At 41.6% G+C, this 13,906-nt stretch overlaps 1 protein-coding gene across 3 annotated transcripts in view; it reads right to left on the bottom strand.

Annotated features, from left to right (window-relative positions):
• The window catches only part of LOC125465340 (astrotactin-2-like), a 1,528,414-nt gene that overhangs the window by 32,084 nt on the left and 1,482,424 nt on the right, over positions 1-13,906 (bottom strand). For all 3 annotated transcript variants that reach the window (XM_048558686.2, XM_048558687.2, XM_048558689.2), the window contains 2 exons: positions 10,627-10,727; positions 3,008-3,191 (listed from right to left, as the gene is read on the bottom strand). In XM_048558686.2, coding sequence (XP_048414643.1) covers positions 3,008-3,191; positions 10,627-10,727 — 285 coding nt within the window. The remainder of the gene's footprint in view (positions 1-3,007; positions 3,192-10,626; positions 10,728-13,906) is intronic.

Below are 13,906 nucleotides of genomic sequence, written 5' to 3'. Positions count from 1 at the left end.
AGGGAAGACGGACAGGTCAAGGAGGTGGGATGAGGTTGGTAGGTAGGAGATGGAGGTGTGGCTTGGGGTGGGAGGAAGGGATGTGTGAGAGGAAGAACAGGTTAGGGAGGCAGAGACAGGTTGGACTGGTTTTGGGATGCAGTGGGTGGAGGGGAAGAGCTGGGCTGGTTGTGTGGTGCAGTGGGGGGAGGGAATGAACTGGGCTGGTTTTGAGATGCGGTGGGGGAAGGGGAGATTTTGAAGCTGGTGAAGTCCACATTGATACCATTGGGCTGCAGGGTTTCCAAGCGGAATATGAGTTGCTGTTCCTGCAACCTACGGGTGGCATCATTGTGGCACTGCAGGAGGCCCATGATGGACATGTCATCTAAAGAATGGGAGAGGGAGTGGAAATGGTTTGCGACTGGGAGGTGCAGTTGTTTATTGCAGACCGAGCAGAGGTGTTCTGCAAAGCGGTCCCCAAACCTCCGCTTGGTTTCCCCAATGTAGAGGAGGCCACACCGGGTACAATGGATGCAGTATACCACATTGACAGATGTGCAGGTGAACCTCTGGTTAATATGGAAAGTCATCTTGGGGCCTGGGATGGGAGTGAGGGAGGAGGTGTGGGGGCTAGTGTAGCATTTCCTGCGGTTGCAGGGGAAGGTGCCGGGTGTGGTGGGGTTGGAGGGCAGTGTGGAGCGAACAAGGGAGTCACGGAGAGAGTGGTCTCTCCGGAAAGCAGACAAGGGTGGGGATGGAAAAATAGCTTGGGTGGTGGGGTCGGATTGTAGATGGCCGAAGTGTCGGAGGATAATGCGTTGTATCCGGAGGTTGGTGGGGTGGTGTGTGAGAACGAGGGGGATCCTCTTTGGGCGGTTGTGGCCGGGGCGAGGTGTGAGGGATGTGTTGCGGGAAATGAGGGAGACGCGGTCAAGGGCGTTCTCGACCACTGTCGGGGGAAAGTTGCGGTCCTCAAGCAGTTTACGAATATCATCTGAACTTCAAGTTTGGGTTTCAGCTGCAATAGGTCCTCCCATTCTTCGTGTCACAAACCGGACTTTTCAAAACTGTCACACATATAAATCTTTAAATTGTTTCTGTATCTTGCAGCTCTGTGTGGCACAAAAGCTGAAGACTAGTTTAGCTCAAATGTTTTGGAAGATTCAGGAACTCCGGCTGTGGCAAGAAATATACCTTCGCTACTGGGTAATATAAGTAATAGAGACAACAGAAACTTGGTTCAACTTTCCTTTCATATAAAGCTGCAGCCTTGGACACTTTTTCTGAGGTCAATTGCTGGGGTAACCTGAACACAACTTTGGCAACAGAGTGTGAAAGCTATTTGTCTGTTGTGAAACCTGTCTCTGCCTCCCTAATCTGTTCTTCCTCTCACACATTCCATTGTAATAGTTCTGTACACTGTTGACAAACAACTCTATTTCTCAATTCTTCCCTGCTCCTGTATTTTTTTTCCTTGCTTTCCCAAGGGCAATGAAGTAGAGATATAAACCACCATTGATCAAATCAAATAAAGCTGGAAGCAATGAATGACCCATTCCGTTCTTGAGCTGAAGTCATGTTTGGCAGGCACTGCTCGCACATTTCTATCTTGCCCAGTTGGTTATTCGCATGTGAATGTAGATAGTTTCACCAGGCATTTCAACCAAGGATAGCACAGCTGAACTCATTTTTATGCCAGAAATAGCAGTAGGCTGTTCAGCCTCTTGGGTCCTGTCATCAGTTATGTCATGGGTGATCTACATCTTAATTCCATCCACCGACCTTGTCTCCATAACCTTTAATATCCTTATTAAGCACAAAACTATCAATCGGTCACTTGAATGAACCTCAGCAGCTTCATTAAGGAGTATATTCCAGACTTCTAATGACCTGAGTGCTTTCCTGTATCATTGTTAAAAGGCTAAGCACTAATTTTAAGATTCTTTCCCTCTTCCTGTTCCGGACTGCCTCACGAGAGGAAATAGTTTGCATCTATCTATCCAGCAACCACTTTCATCATTTAAACACCTCGGTTAAATTATCCTCCATGCTCTCTACTCAAAGCAATGTAATCCTAACAGCTGTACAACCTGCCCCCATAATCTAACCCCTCTAGCCTGCTGTCATTTTGTTCTCTTCATACGTGTAACATGGGCAACTGATGCAACTGGGATAAAACCTCTACTATATGAGTCAGTATCATTCTAAATTGTGTAACTACTAAATGAACAATGAGGACAATCAGACTGGTAAATGTAAAGATGTAATTTGGCATTAGGGGACAGAAAAGAGATAAACTGATCACACCACCTCCAGGTGTCCTGTCATACATTTTGCCTTGGTATTGAAAATACTTCCAATTTACCTTAAAAATTTTAATTACACTTTCTGTCAATTTCAACTTCTCTTCAACATCCAGGGTCAGTGAGAGACCGGGACACAGTTCTCAATTAGTTCAAGGATAGTGAAAGTTAAAAGCATCCAAAGCATAAGTTGAGCAAAACTCCGCGTTTTCATCTGTAATGTCCATCTTACAGCAAAACAAACCTTTCAAGTAACTATTAAATCTTCTACAGCATTATTTCCTGCAGTAGCGACAATGATATTTCACACGGAACATGATTAGCTCCATGTGCACTTGCAGTCTTGGAAGTTGCTCTGAATCAGATGTTTGCCCCTTCGAGGAGCATTAACTGAAGTGACACTGAGCAATTTATCTGGGTCTCTGAGGCTATGACAGACCACACGACACATCAAGGTCTGGCAGCTAATGTGGATACTCACAGTTGTAGTAGAGATCATGCTTGAGTAACTGCACATTTCCATTCATGACTTAGAAACTGCATATCATTCATCCAGCACCTCAGATAATATACAACAGTCATATGAAAAATGTGCCTCTCCTGCAGAAAGGATGCTGGTTTCCTGCAAGGAGATCTGTCATTTCTTTTTAATGTGAGTTATCGTTCTGACACCAGAAACGCAGTGTTACAAAAAAGATATTATTAATTAGAAAGCAGGTTACCTTGGACCAAGTTCATCTTCACTACGCCACCTGAAGTCTCCAAATTTTTCATAGTGAGAGTTATAGTGATGTATCACTCGGTAAACCATGGGGGAGGAGATCTCCATCAGTATGTTGTAGGCAGTTTGCTGTTCCTTCCCACTGGTGTAACCATTAAATAGGCTGTAGATCATCTCTGCTATTTCTGCACAAAATGTACAATGGTTAGAAGCAGATTTGAGCCCACTGTAACTTGCTGAAGAATGAACTCACTGTAGTAATCACTTTTTCATCTAGGTAATGTGAAGGCTACTGATTAGTTTATTTGGCAAGGACAAGTATTACCATAAATTTCAAAACTGGGTCCAATTTGAATCTATAAAATGACCAAATATTTTTCATATTTTTGATGTTTAGTAATTTCTAAAATGTTTAGAGGTCTATGCTCAAAATCTAGGCTGAGTCTTCAATGCAATACTAAGGGAATGGTATACTGTTGGGGGCTTTATTCTGCAAGAAAATATCCAAGCTACTTACATAAATCAGTAAACCAGCAGTCTAAGCACTGAACCTTAGTGAATGCCACCATCCACCATCCTTCTGTCTGAACAAGAACCATTTACCACAAATCAGTGCTTTCTGCCCCTGAGCCAATTCTCTTTCTAATCCAAGGTGAAATTGGCCCTCCTATTCCAAGATCTTCAATTTTTAAACCAATCTTTCATCTGTTATTTGTCAAATGCTTTCTTAAAATCCATACTGCCAAGGTCCATTGAATTCTGCTCATCATTGTTCACTGTTACTTTATTAAGAAATTCAAACACATTACTGAAGCTCAATCTGCCTTCTACAAATCCTCAATGGCTCTCCTTAACTACCTCAAAGCTCCCCAGGTGTGTGTCTTTTCATTGATCATTGTTTCTAAAAATGTTCTCACCACTGACATTAAACTGACCAGCCTGGAGTTAGTGATAAAGGTCTTACACGATTTCTCGTACAAGAATATCACATATGCCAGTTTACAATTTTCCAACATGTTCCCGTTTTGTATATAAGATTAGAATATGTCAGCAGACCTTTCTCCTACCTTATCTCAACTTCCTGTCCACATTAGGCTGAAAACATAGAACATAGAACATCGAACAATACAGCACAGACCAGGCCCTTCGGCCCTTGATGTTGCGCCGAGCTGTGAATTAATCTAAGCCCATCCCCCTACACTATCCCATCATCATCCATATGCTTATCCAAGGACTGTTTAAATGCCCCTAATGTGGCTGAGTTAACTACATTGGCAGGCAGGGCATTCCACACCCTTAACACTCTCTGAGTAAAGAACCTGCCTCTGACATCTGTCTTAAATCTATCACCCCTCAATTTGTAGCTATGCACCCTTATACAAGCTAACACCATCATCCTGGGAGAAAGACTCTCACTGGCCACCCAATCTAATCCTCTGATCATTTTGTATGTCTCTATTAAATCCCCTCTTAGCTTTCTTCTCTCCAATGAGAACAGACCTAAGTCCCTCAGCCTTTCCTCATAAAACCTTCGTTTCAGACCAGGGAACATCCTGGTAAATCTCCTCTGCACCTTTTCCAATGCTTCCATGTTCTTCCTGTAATGGGGTGAACAGAACTGTACACAATATTCCAAATGAGGCTGCACTAGTGTTTTGTACAGTTGCGGCATGACATCACGGCTCCGAACTCAATCCCTCCACCAATAAAACCTAACACACCGTAAGCCTTCTTAACAGCAGTATCAACTTGGGTGGCAACTTTCAGGGATCTGTGTACATGGACACCAAGATCCCTCTGCCATCCAGATCAGGCGATGTATCCATTTTAAGCACTGCCAGCCTTTCCAATATAGCCTCCCAATCAATTCTCCCCCTGTCTAGTTGCTCTACCACTCTGCTTTCATTGATATTTTGTCAGTGTGCTCCACGTAAGCCCTGATGCAAAGAATACATTACGTAGTCTCGCCTTGCGCTGAACCTCTAAAATATACTCTCTGTATTCCTAATCATCCTGGTTCCACATCTTGCTATCTACTCACTACTTACATGCCAGGGGAAGATTTGAAGGTAACAGTTTATTCTATTATTTTAACTGTTATTCTGATCCTATATTCTTTTACCCTGTTCATTTGTCTTCTCAAATTGTTGTATTTGGGCTGGTCTTGCCTAAAAGATTCACTGCAATGTATCATATTTTCTATTGACCTCATTGTCAAAGAGGCGGCCCTGCGGTTGACTGGTTTTACCTCACCCCACCCTGTAACTGAGACATCTCTTCACATCACCAGTTCTGGTCAGATGTTCCCATCCCATTTAAGTCCCAATTTATCTCAGCTACCTCCTCTTTCAGCCCATAGGGTTAGCCTCTTCCAAGTCAGTAGTCCAAATAGATTGATTTTTGTTGGTTATTCAAGAATTAATTTAAGTTCTATGATAATAATGATCACTCATATCTCAGTCTTGTCCCACAAATACTTTCTCCAATTGTCCCACAGTGCCAGAAAGATCAATGCCGCCTTATTTGAACTGAGAACAAATGGTCAACGAAACTTTTCTGAATATGTTTCGGACCTTGCTCTGTCCTTCCTTCCCTTTATTCTAACTTTTTGATTGACACTGGGTTAAACTCCACCAGTTATCACTACTCAGTTGTTCTTGTACATCCCTGTGATTTTCCTATAGATTTGCTTCTCTCTCTCTATCTTTTTCTCTTGTTCTCATTACATGGACAAATATGGATTAGACAAAGTAAAGAATTAATAGCCTGAATTCCACCCAAACGTCCTATCCCAAGGCATTCTCATGTTCCAGTACTGCAAAGTCTTCCTAATTAATTCTGCCATTACTACTTTTAGTATTCTTCCTTTTCTTTGCGACATTTCTTATACTAAGTGCCTAGTCTTTACCATTCCTAAGCTACATATGAATTGTTGTTACCACTTTATCTCCTGTGCTTCTAGCTCACTGATCTTATTTACCAGATTCCAAATAATTATACACAGGCAATCTAGACCTACCCTGATGTGCCTTGTATATCCTCTAGTTTGCTTCCATCGAACATGGTAGTACTTTCTTCTCCAGTACCATTCAATAGTCTGACTTTTTATGCACTTTATTTCTCTTTTTTACTTCTATATGCTGGTTCCCACTCACCTGCAACTTTGTTTAAATCCTTGCCAACCAAACTGGTGAACTGTTGAAAAAGACAAGTGGTCCCAATCCACTTAAAATACAACCTATCCCTTTTTATAGGTGTCTCCTGCTCCAGAATGATCTCCATAGCCCAATGATCAAAAGCCCTTCCTCCTATATCATAGCTGTCATTGTCCAGATTGTGTGACTAACTGTTAGTCCTTTCTGTTCACCTATGACCCCACTCCCAAGCAAATGCTGTCTTGCTGAGATACTAATCTAGTTGGCATCTTTAATTGTTTGGAGTAGTGTGCCAGTTAGCAAATGTTTGCAGATCACTCTATTTGATAATGACAAGGATCTTTCCATGGGTGCATGTAATAGTCCATTGGCATAATGATCGATTGTACTTCTCAGCATAGCTGTGGGGGAATGATTCAAGTGGGATACCTTGGTTACAGGTCTTCATGCAGTCAAGGACAGAGCTCTCCCCATCATTCTTCCCTTTATCTTACATCAGAGCATAAGAAATAAGAGCAGGGGCATGACCAAACACTTCACAGTTTCAAGAAAAGATACAATGCACTGGAAACAGCCAAAGAACGTTTAGTGGGCAGATTCCTGGGATGAAGAGGCCATCTTATGAGGGAAGGTTGGAACCGTCCCCATTGTACTTGAGAAGAAGGACAGCTGCTCCTGCTGAAACATTTAGGATTTTGATGGGGCTTTGATGAAGTAGATACTGAGAGAATGCTTTCTCTCGTGAGGAAATCTAGAGCTAGGGGGCATTGTTTAAATGTAAGGGGTTTTCTGTTTAAGATGGAAATCATGAGGGTTTTTTTTACTCAAAAAGGATTGTTAGTCTCTGGAATTCTCTTCCATAGAGGGCAGTAGAGGCTGGGTTATTGAATATATTCAAGGCTGAGTTTGACAGCTTGTTCATTGACAAGAGAGTCAAGGATTATGATGGACAAGCTCACAATCAAATGAGCCACAATCTCACTGAATGGTGGGGCTCTGAATGATGAGACAAATAGCCTTCTCCTGCTCTTACATCTTATAACATTCGATCACTTAAAGAGCCTCATCTGCCATTCCAACATTAACCGTAATGATCTGCCTTATCCATGTAACTTATAATATTAATGCCCAATGAACAATCAACCACAGTCTTGAATGTACCCATTCAGTGGACATCCACAGCTCCCTTCGTTGAGAGAATTCCAAGGAATTATACCATTCTGAGGGTAGCTTTCTCCCCTCAACTCATAGCCCAAAATGACCAACACCTTAGTCTCCTTCTGTAACTTCAACTGCTCCTCTGTTGTAATGACAAACAAAAGAACACGATGCCTGCTTTGCACAGTATTTATGGAAAAGAAAAAGCAATATTCCAATTGCAGAGTCCTTCAGGTGATCAGAAGCAAGCTTAGTTGTGCTTAGTGAGAAATCAAAAAAAAATCAAACAGTTATTTATCTCCAGGGAATGCTGTTGAGTATTTTTGCACTTCTGGCTCAATGCTCCTTCCCTTCTGCTAGTCTGTTCCTTCACTGATGCTTCTAACATGCTGTTACTCTGAGTTGTAAGTGTGCATTCAAAATCACTGGCTTTGATGTTAACATAAATAAATTTGTTCTTTGGTGAGTTTGTGAGTAGATTGAGAGGGTGTTTCAAGCATAGTTGGTGGACTGGGTTACATTAATTTTTGGGGCAAGTGACACTGCGAAAAATTAAGGCAAAGGACTATGCACATCTTCCACCGTAAAAAAAAAGCTGAAAATGCTGGAATGTTTTGGAGGGTTCCAAACTCCAAGTAATACTTAAGTCACCTTTGGTGAGGACGGTAAGGGAGTATTAAGGCAAACCTGCCTGTCAGTTTCATGTGACATGGTTAATTTCTTTCACAACCGCTTGAGACAAGTATCTTGAAAACACCAAGCAGTAATGATGATGAATGACTAACTGCCCTCACTTGAAAATACCTAAATGTAGCAATTCCTGGAAAGAGTCTGGCTTGAATCAAATAACCTCACAAATCAGTCTGTGAAAATTGTTAGATAAGATTTGCCTACACAGATGTTAAGTCAGTGAGTTCATCATAAAGAAGAACTACAGCGTGACAACAATATTGTCTGTGGATTCTACTACATGAAGAAAGTAATGGTTTTCAGTTTCAGGAGGTATTTTCTTTCTTCCAGCAAAGCGAGTGAAGTGAGGCCAATTTGCAATCTTCTGACCTTCAGCACACTTCAGACAGGAGGGGGATATAAAGTCACATAACTGTAATAGCTCGATGAAACACCTTTGTCTCTGACTGACACTGTAATTCTAAAATCCTTAAGCTCTAATGTGTTTAACAAATGTCACCTGTTTAAGGTCAGGATTAGCAAAGCAAAGAGTACGTAATTCATCCGATTTTTAAAAGGGTTACAATTGAATGTTTCAGTTGAATAAGCTAAAGCCAGAGCAAACACGGGAAATTGTATGATCTTTGTGCCAAAATAGAGTTAACATTGATTTGAAAAGACAAGTCCTGATGAATGGAGATTCCTCACACAATGAGTTCCATATCTCAGTTACACTCCATGAACCTGTGAGGGGGGAATTGGGCAGGGGGGGAGGTGCGGTGCTGCAAACTATTGTGAAAGTGTGAGACATGAGTTGACAAAATAGTAGGGCTGTCACACATTGCAGAGCCGAATGGGTTGGTTCTCTCACTGATGAGGAGATGGTGCATGATGAACAGCATATATGTAAGTACCTGAGATAGTAGTAACTGCAGATGCTGGAGAATCTGAGATAACGAGGTGTCGAGCTGGATGAACACAGCAGGCCAAGCAGAAAAAGGGTCTGACGAAGGCCCTGGGCTCGAAGCATCAGCTCTCCTGCTCCTCTGATGCTGCTTGGCCTGCTGCGTTCATCCAGCCCTACACCTTGTTATCTCACAAGTCAGTGCCTGTTTTCTTTAAAGCAATATAAAGACACTTTGCATGCAGCAGCTTCACTTGCATTATGGAGCCTATGAAGGATTGAACTTACTGAACAGTAGTTCCCCTATTCCCTTAACTGGTAGAGGTAGTAAATATGACAAGGTACCAGGAATGATCATCTTGGGCAATACAAGAAGGTCCTTCAACTGGAGAATTTGAAAAATCTCTACCCTATCTTATTCTTACCGCTGGAAGGGGTTGGGGAGCGGATTAGAGAGGTGAGGAGGAGGCAGAGTTTGGCCTCTGGTTACCTGTCAATGTTGCACAATTCTTAACTGTCCATCACATAAGAACACAAGCATTATAGATTGAGATATTATGCAACTACCCATTTCTAATTACTTAGATTTGCAGAAACAGTCAATATTGTCACAAGCTTGTCCCATAGTTCTGATGTAACTGTGAAGTCATCTCAGTCACCCTTCATTGTTCCCACATTGTTCACTCTGTCTCATCATATTATCCATACTTCCTGATTAACCTTATTTTTTTTCTCTCAGCCTGATTTAAGGTGTTCTCCAGCTTACACCTTTCTTCGTAAGTTTTCAATGAAGAAGTATCACTGCTGCTAAATAAAATGGACAAACTAAAGAGGTGAAAAAAGTGTTTACTTCTCCCAAAAAAGTAGATTACTTCATCAGCATATTAACAAAGTTTCATAATTCTGATAATTTAGTAGACAGTGAGGTCATAAATCCTGGTACCTTTGTTTGGAACTGGTGTCGGTTTAAAAGTGATAACGATACGAAGAACATCATGAACCAAAAGGAATTGTGAAAATAGGAAAATAAAGATTATGCACAACAAACCATAAAAAAGAGTGGGGGAAAAAGGCAGCTGCAACAAAGTTTTTCCAGCAGTTATAATTTTTTTTGAATAAGACAATAAATTTAAAGGGAAAAAATCATACAAAATCCGCAGGAAGATATTTCCATTAGTGATTATGGTAAAAACTTGGAGTCATCGACATAGTTATACATGAATCCCAGATGGAATGCAGGAGAAATTATCTTATCCAGTGGGTGGTTAGAATGATGGATCTAACTACCACAAGGAGCATTGTACTGAACATGATGAATGTATTTTAGCCAATTTGGACAAGTACATGGGGGAGAAAATGATATGAAGTTATGTTATTGAAGTTAGGAGCAAAGTGCTAAGAGAACGCTCACATGAGAAATGGAAATGCCATAGATTAGTTGGTGTTACAGTGCAGCAAACGCTACATTTAAAACAAGCCCAATAAAAAATGACTTTCTTGGTTTGGAATGAATTTTCTGATGAAGGGTTTAGGCGCGAAACATCAGCTTTCCTGCTCCTCTGAGGCTGCATGGCCTGCTGTGTTCATCCAGCTCTACACCTTGTTATCTGCCATCAATGCTGGTTGGGTTGCTACTGTGACACACATACAGTGGAACTGTGCATTAATAGCATCGAGAAAACTGTCCAGCTCATCAAAAGGTTCTGCTTGACAAAGTGAGGAAGAATAACTTACCTTCTGCCTTGATGTCATCAATGAGAGGGCAGGAGGTTCTCATAGTCACAGTGCTTGGCTCAGAACGTCGCCCTCTACTGTCCAAAGCATACAACGTAAACCTGAAAGAATGAGAGAGTACAAGCAAGATAAAAGTCTGGGGAAATTTACACAGAGGCCATAAAGGTGAGACATGTGTGCATGTCTTAGGATACAAAATAGAGCTGATTAGTAAATTACACTAAATATCATAATGTGAAAATTACGGTCTCCCTGGCACTGTAATTTTATTTTCCATCTCAGTAATTATCTTTAGAATATGCTCCATGAATTGGTTGAGATCACGGAGATCAAAATTCCAATTATGCTGGCATTTAATAATTCATTCAATATATTGATCATAAAAACTCTAGAAACTATGTTCTTCGAGATTTTGAAAAGCTCATTGTGCTTAGATCGGCATCTTTGATGATGTTGGAGGAACACAGCAGGCCTGACTCCTGATGAAGGGTTCCAACCTGAAACATCCACTCTCCTCTCCTCTGGTGCTGCCTGACCTGCTGTGGTCCTCCATCTCCACACTGTATTAGACTCTGACCCCAGCGTCAGTAGTTCTCGCTATCTCTTTGATGATGTACTTGAGCGAAACTGTCATTTTATCTTAACATGATCTAACATGAGCACAGTGGCTCAGTGGTTAGCCCTGCTGCCTCACAGCGCTAAAGGACCTGTATTCAATTCTACTCTCGGGCGACTGTCTGTGTGGAGTTTGCACATTCTCTGGGTTTCTGCCATGTGCTCCGGTTTCCTTCCACAGTCTAAAGATGCGCAGGTTAGGTGGATTGGCCATGCTAAATTGCCCATAGTGTTCAGGGATGTGCAGGCTAGGTGGATTAGCCAAGGGAAATACAGGGTTGCAGTGACAGTGTAGAGGGTTAGACTGGATAGGCGAAATGGCTTCCAGAGATTCTATGATTCTAAATTACAATATGTTGTATGTTATTACTTTGACCTCTGCAAGTAATATTTTCGGAGTGTAGATGTTCCTTGAGGGGGACTGTTGGCTCTGATGGCTAGGTGTCAGAGCATTGTACAAAGATCAACGCCTGTTTCCAGTTAAGGCAAACATGGGCCAACCTCACAGCATAATCAAAGAATATGCCATGGTTTGATAGCCATCAAATAGGCAAGAATGCTAGCTTGAGAGGAAGAAAAATCCCTGCTGACCTAAACAAAAATTGAATATATCTCTTTTTCCAACAAAGGTGAAAAATGAGAGGAAGTGAAGCAGTTACATAATAAGAGATGCCAGTCAGAAGGTGATGTATTATAATTGCTCGATCAGATTACTTCTTCAGTCAGCTTGCTTGTGACTATATTGCATTTTAGCATGGCTCAAATTTTTCTGAAGAATGAAAGCACATGATTGGAGTCCACTCGCAAATTAGACACTAATATTTTAGTGGGTTACAATGAAGAATAGACACTGCTAGAACAGGATGTTAAGATAGAATAAGGTTATTTAAAATTGGATGCAAACAAATGTCTTACAACTTGCATATTGATGCATATCCAGATTGTTTTGTTGCTCCCCAGAGGGAACAATACCAGCTTCTTATTTTGCAAAAGAGAAGAATGGCTCTTTTGAACTTAACAAAATCAAAAGAACAATGGCATGAGAAGGCAGTGCACCGAAATACTCCATGATAAACAATGTTTGTATTGTAAAGATGAAAGTAAACAAGACAGGCGATGTTGACAGAAGCTCTGATACCTGAAACAGAGACAAGCATACACATATCTCTGGAGAACTTTTTTTTTCCACGGTATCATTTAAGGACAGAGGCAAGAGAATTAAAGGCGACTTGCTGGGCAGAAATGGGACTTTCCCACATCAAAACAGTTACTAAGTTCTCATCTTGAAGTGGCCATGACCAGTTTTGCAATAGGGGAGCTGAAGAAGCCACCTGAAGCTATAGTAAAGCTAAGCAGCTCTGCTGATTTCTTGCCAGTCCAGAATTAGTGAAACATGGTCCATGTTTAGAGCCCATCAGAAGTATTGGATATCAACTTCGCTGGCAAGAAAACATCCACCCTCTATCACCTGAAAAGAAAAGTTAAAAATGCATTCTTGTGATGTTCCCAGAGCATTGTGTAGTGAAATTTGTCATTTTGGGCACTGTGTGAGAATGTAAAGTTTTTGGAGCACTCTGGGCTCTACGAAGAGTTAGTTGGCAACACTTTGTTCTGCCCTGCGAGAAGAACATTAGAAACTGCAGCATGAACTGGCCATTTGGCCCCTCAAGCTTGCCTCACCACTCAACAAGACCATGGTTGAACTGCCAAGGGCCTCAGCTCCTCTTTTGTGTCTGCCCAGTCAAGCTGTCAACTCTCTGATGCTTCAATAATCAATCCACTTCCTCTTCAAATGCATTCAGTGATCGAGCCTCCAAAACTGTCTGGGGTAGAGAAAGCCTGACATTCACTACCTGCTGGCAAAAATTCCTTCACACCTTAGTTTTAAACAAATATCTCCCTATTCTGTAACTACTCCTCTGGTTTGATGTTCCCTCACTTGTGGAAATATCTTCTCTACATGTATTCTATCAAGGTCCCTAAGACTGTGGCTCAGCAGTTAGCACTGCTGCCTCACAGCACCAAGGGCCTGGGTTCAATTCCACCCTTGGGCAACTGTTTATGTTTGCACATTCTCTTTGTGTCGGCGTGGGTTTCCTCCCACAGTCCAAAGGTGTGCAGGCCAGGTGGATTGGCCATGCTAAGTTGCCCATAGTGCCCAGGGATGTTTAGGTTAGGTGAGTTTAGATGTGGGAAAATGCAGGGCTAGGGGAATGGTTCTGGGTTGGATGCTCTTTGGAGGGGTGGCACAGATTTGTTGGGCCAAATGGCCTGTTTCCACACTGTAGGGATTCTATGAATCTTTTACATTTCAGAACAATAACCTATCATTCTAAACAGTAATGCATAAAAATAACCTGTATAACTGTTCTCGATAAGTCAAACCCTTTATTCCAGGAATCAGCCCATTGATTCTGTCTTGAATCATCTTGAATGGTAGAATATCACTTTTAAAATACAGGGACCAAAACTGTGCACAGTACTCCAGTAGTAGCCTCATCAATACCATGTGCAGTTGTAACAACCCATCTCTGTTTATAAACTCTAATAACCTTGCAATAAAGTTCAAAGGAGAGGGGATGATTGCAAAGCTTTCAATAGTTAACTCTAGTTGAGGGTAACTGAGAAGGAGTTAGACTTGATACAAACAGGGACAGACTCTCTG

The sequence above is a fragment of the Stegostoma tigrinum genome, chromosome 29, assembly GCF_030684315.1.
Source record: "Stegostoma tigrinum isolate sSteTig4 chromosome 29, sSteTig4.hap1, whole genome shotgun sequence".
Taxonomy (NCBI): domain Eukaryota; kingdom Metazoa; phylum Chordata; class Chondrichthyes; order Orectolobiformes; family Stegostomatidae; genus Stegostoma; species Stegostoma tigrinum.
The sequence above is the reverse complement of the archived record's forward strand: the minus strand, read 5'-3'. Positions and strand labels throughout refer to the sequence as shown.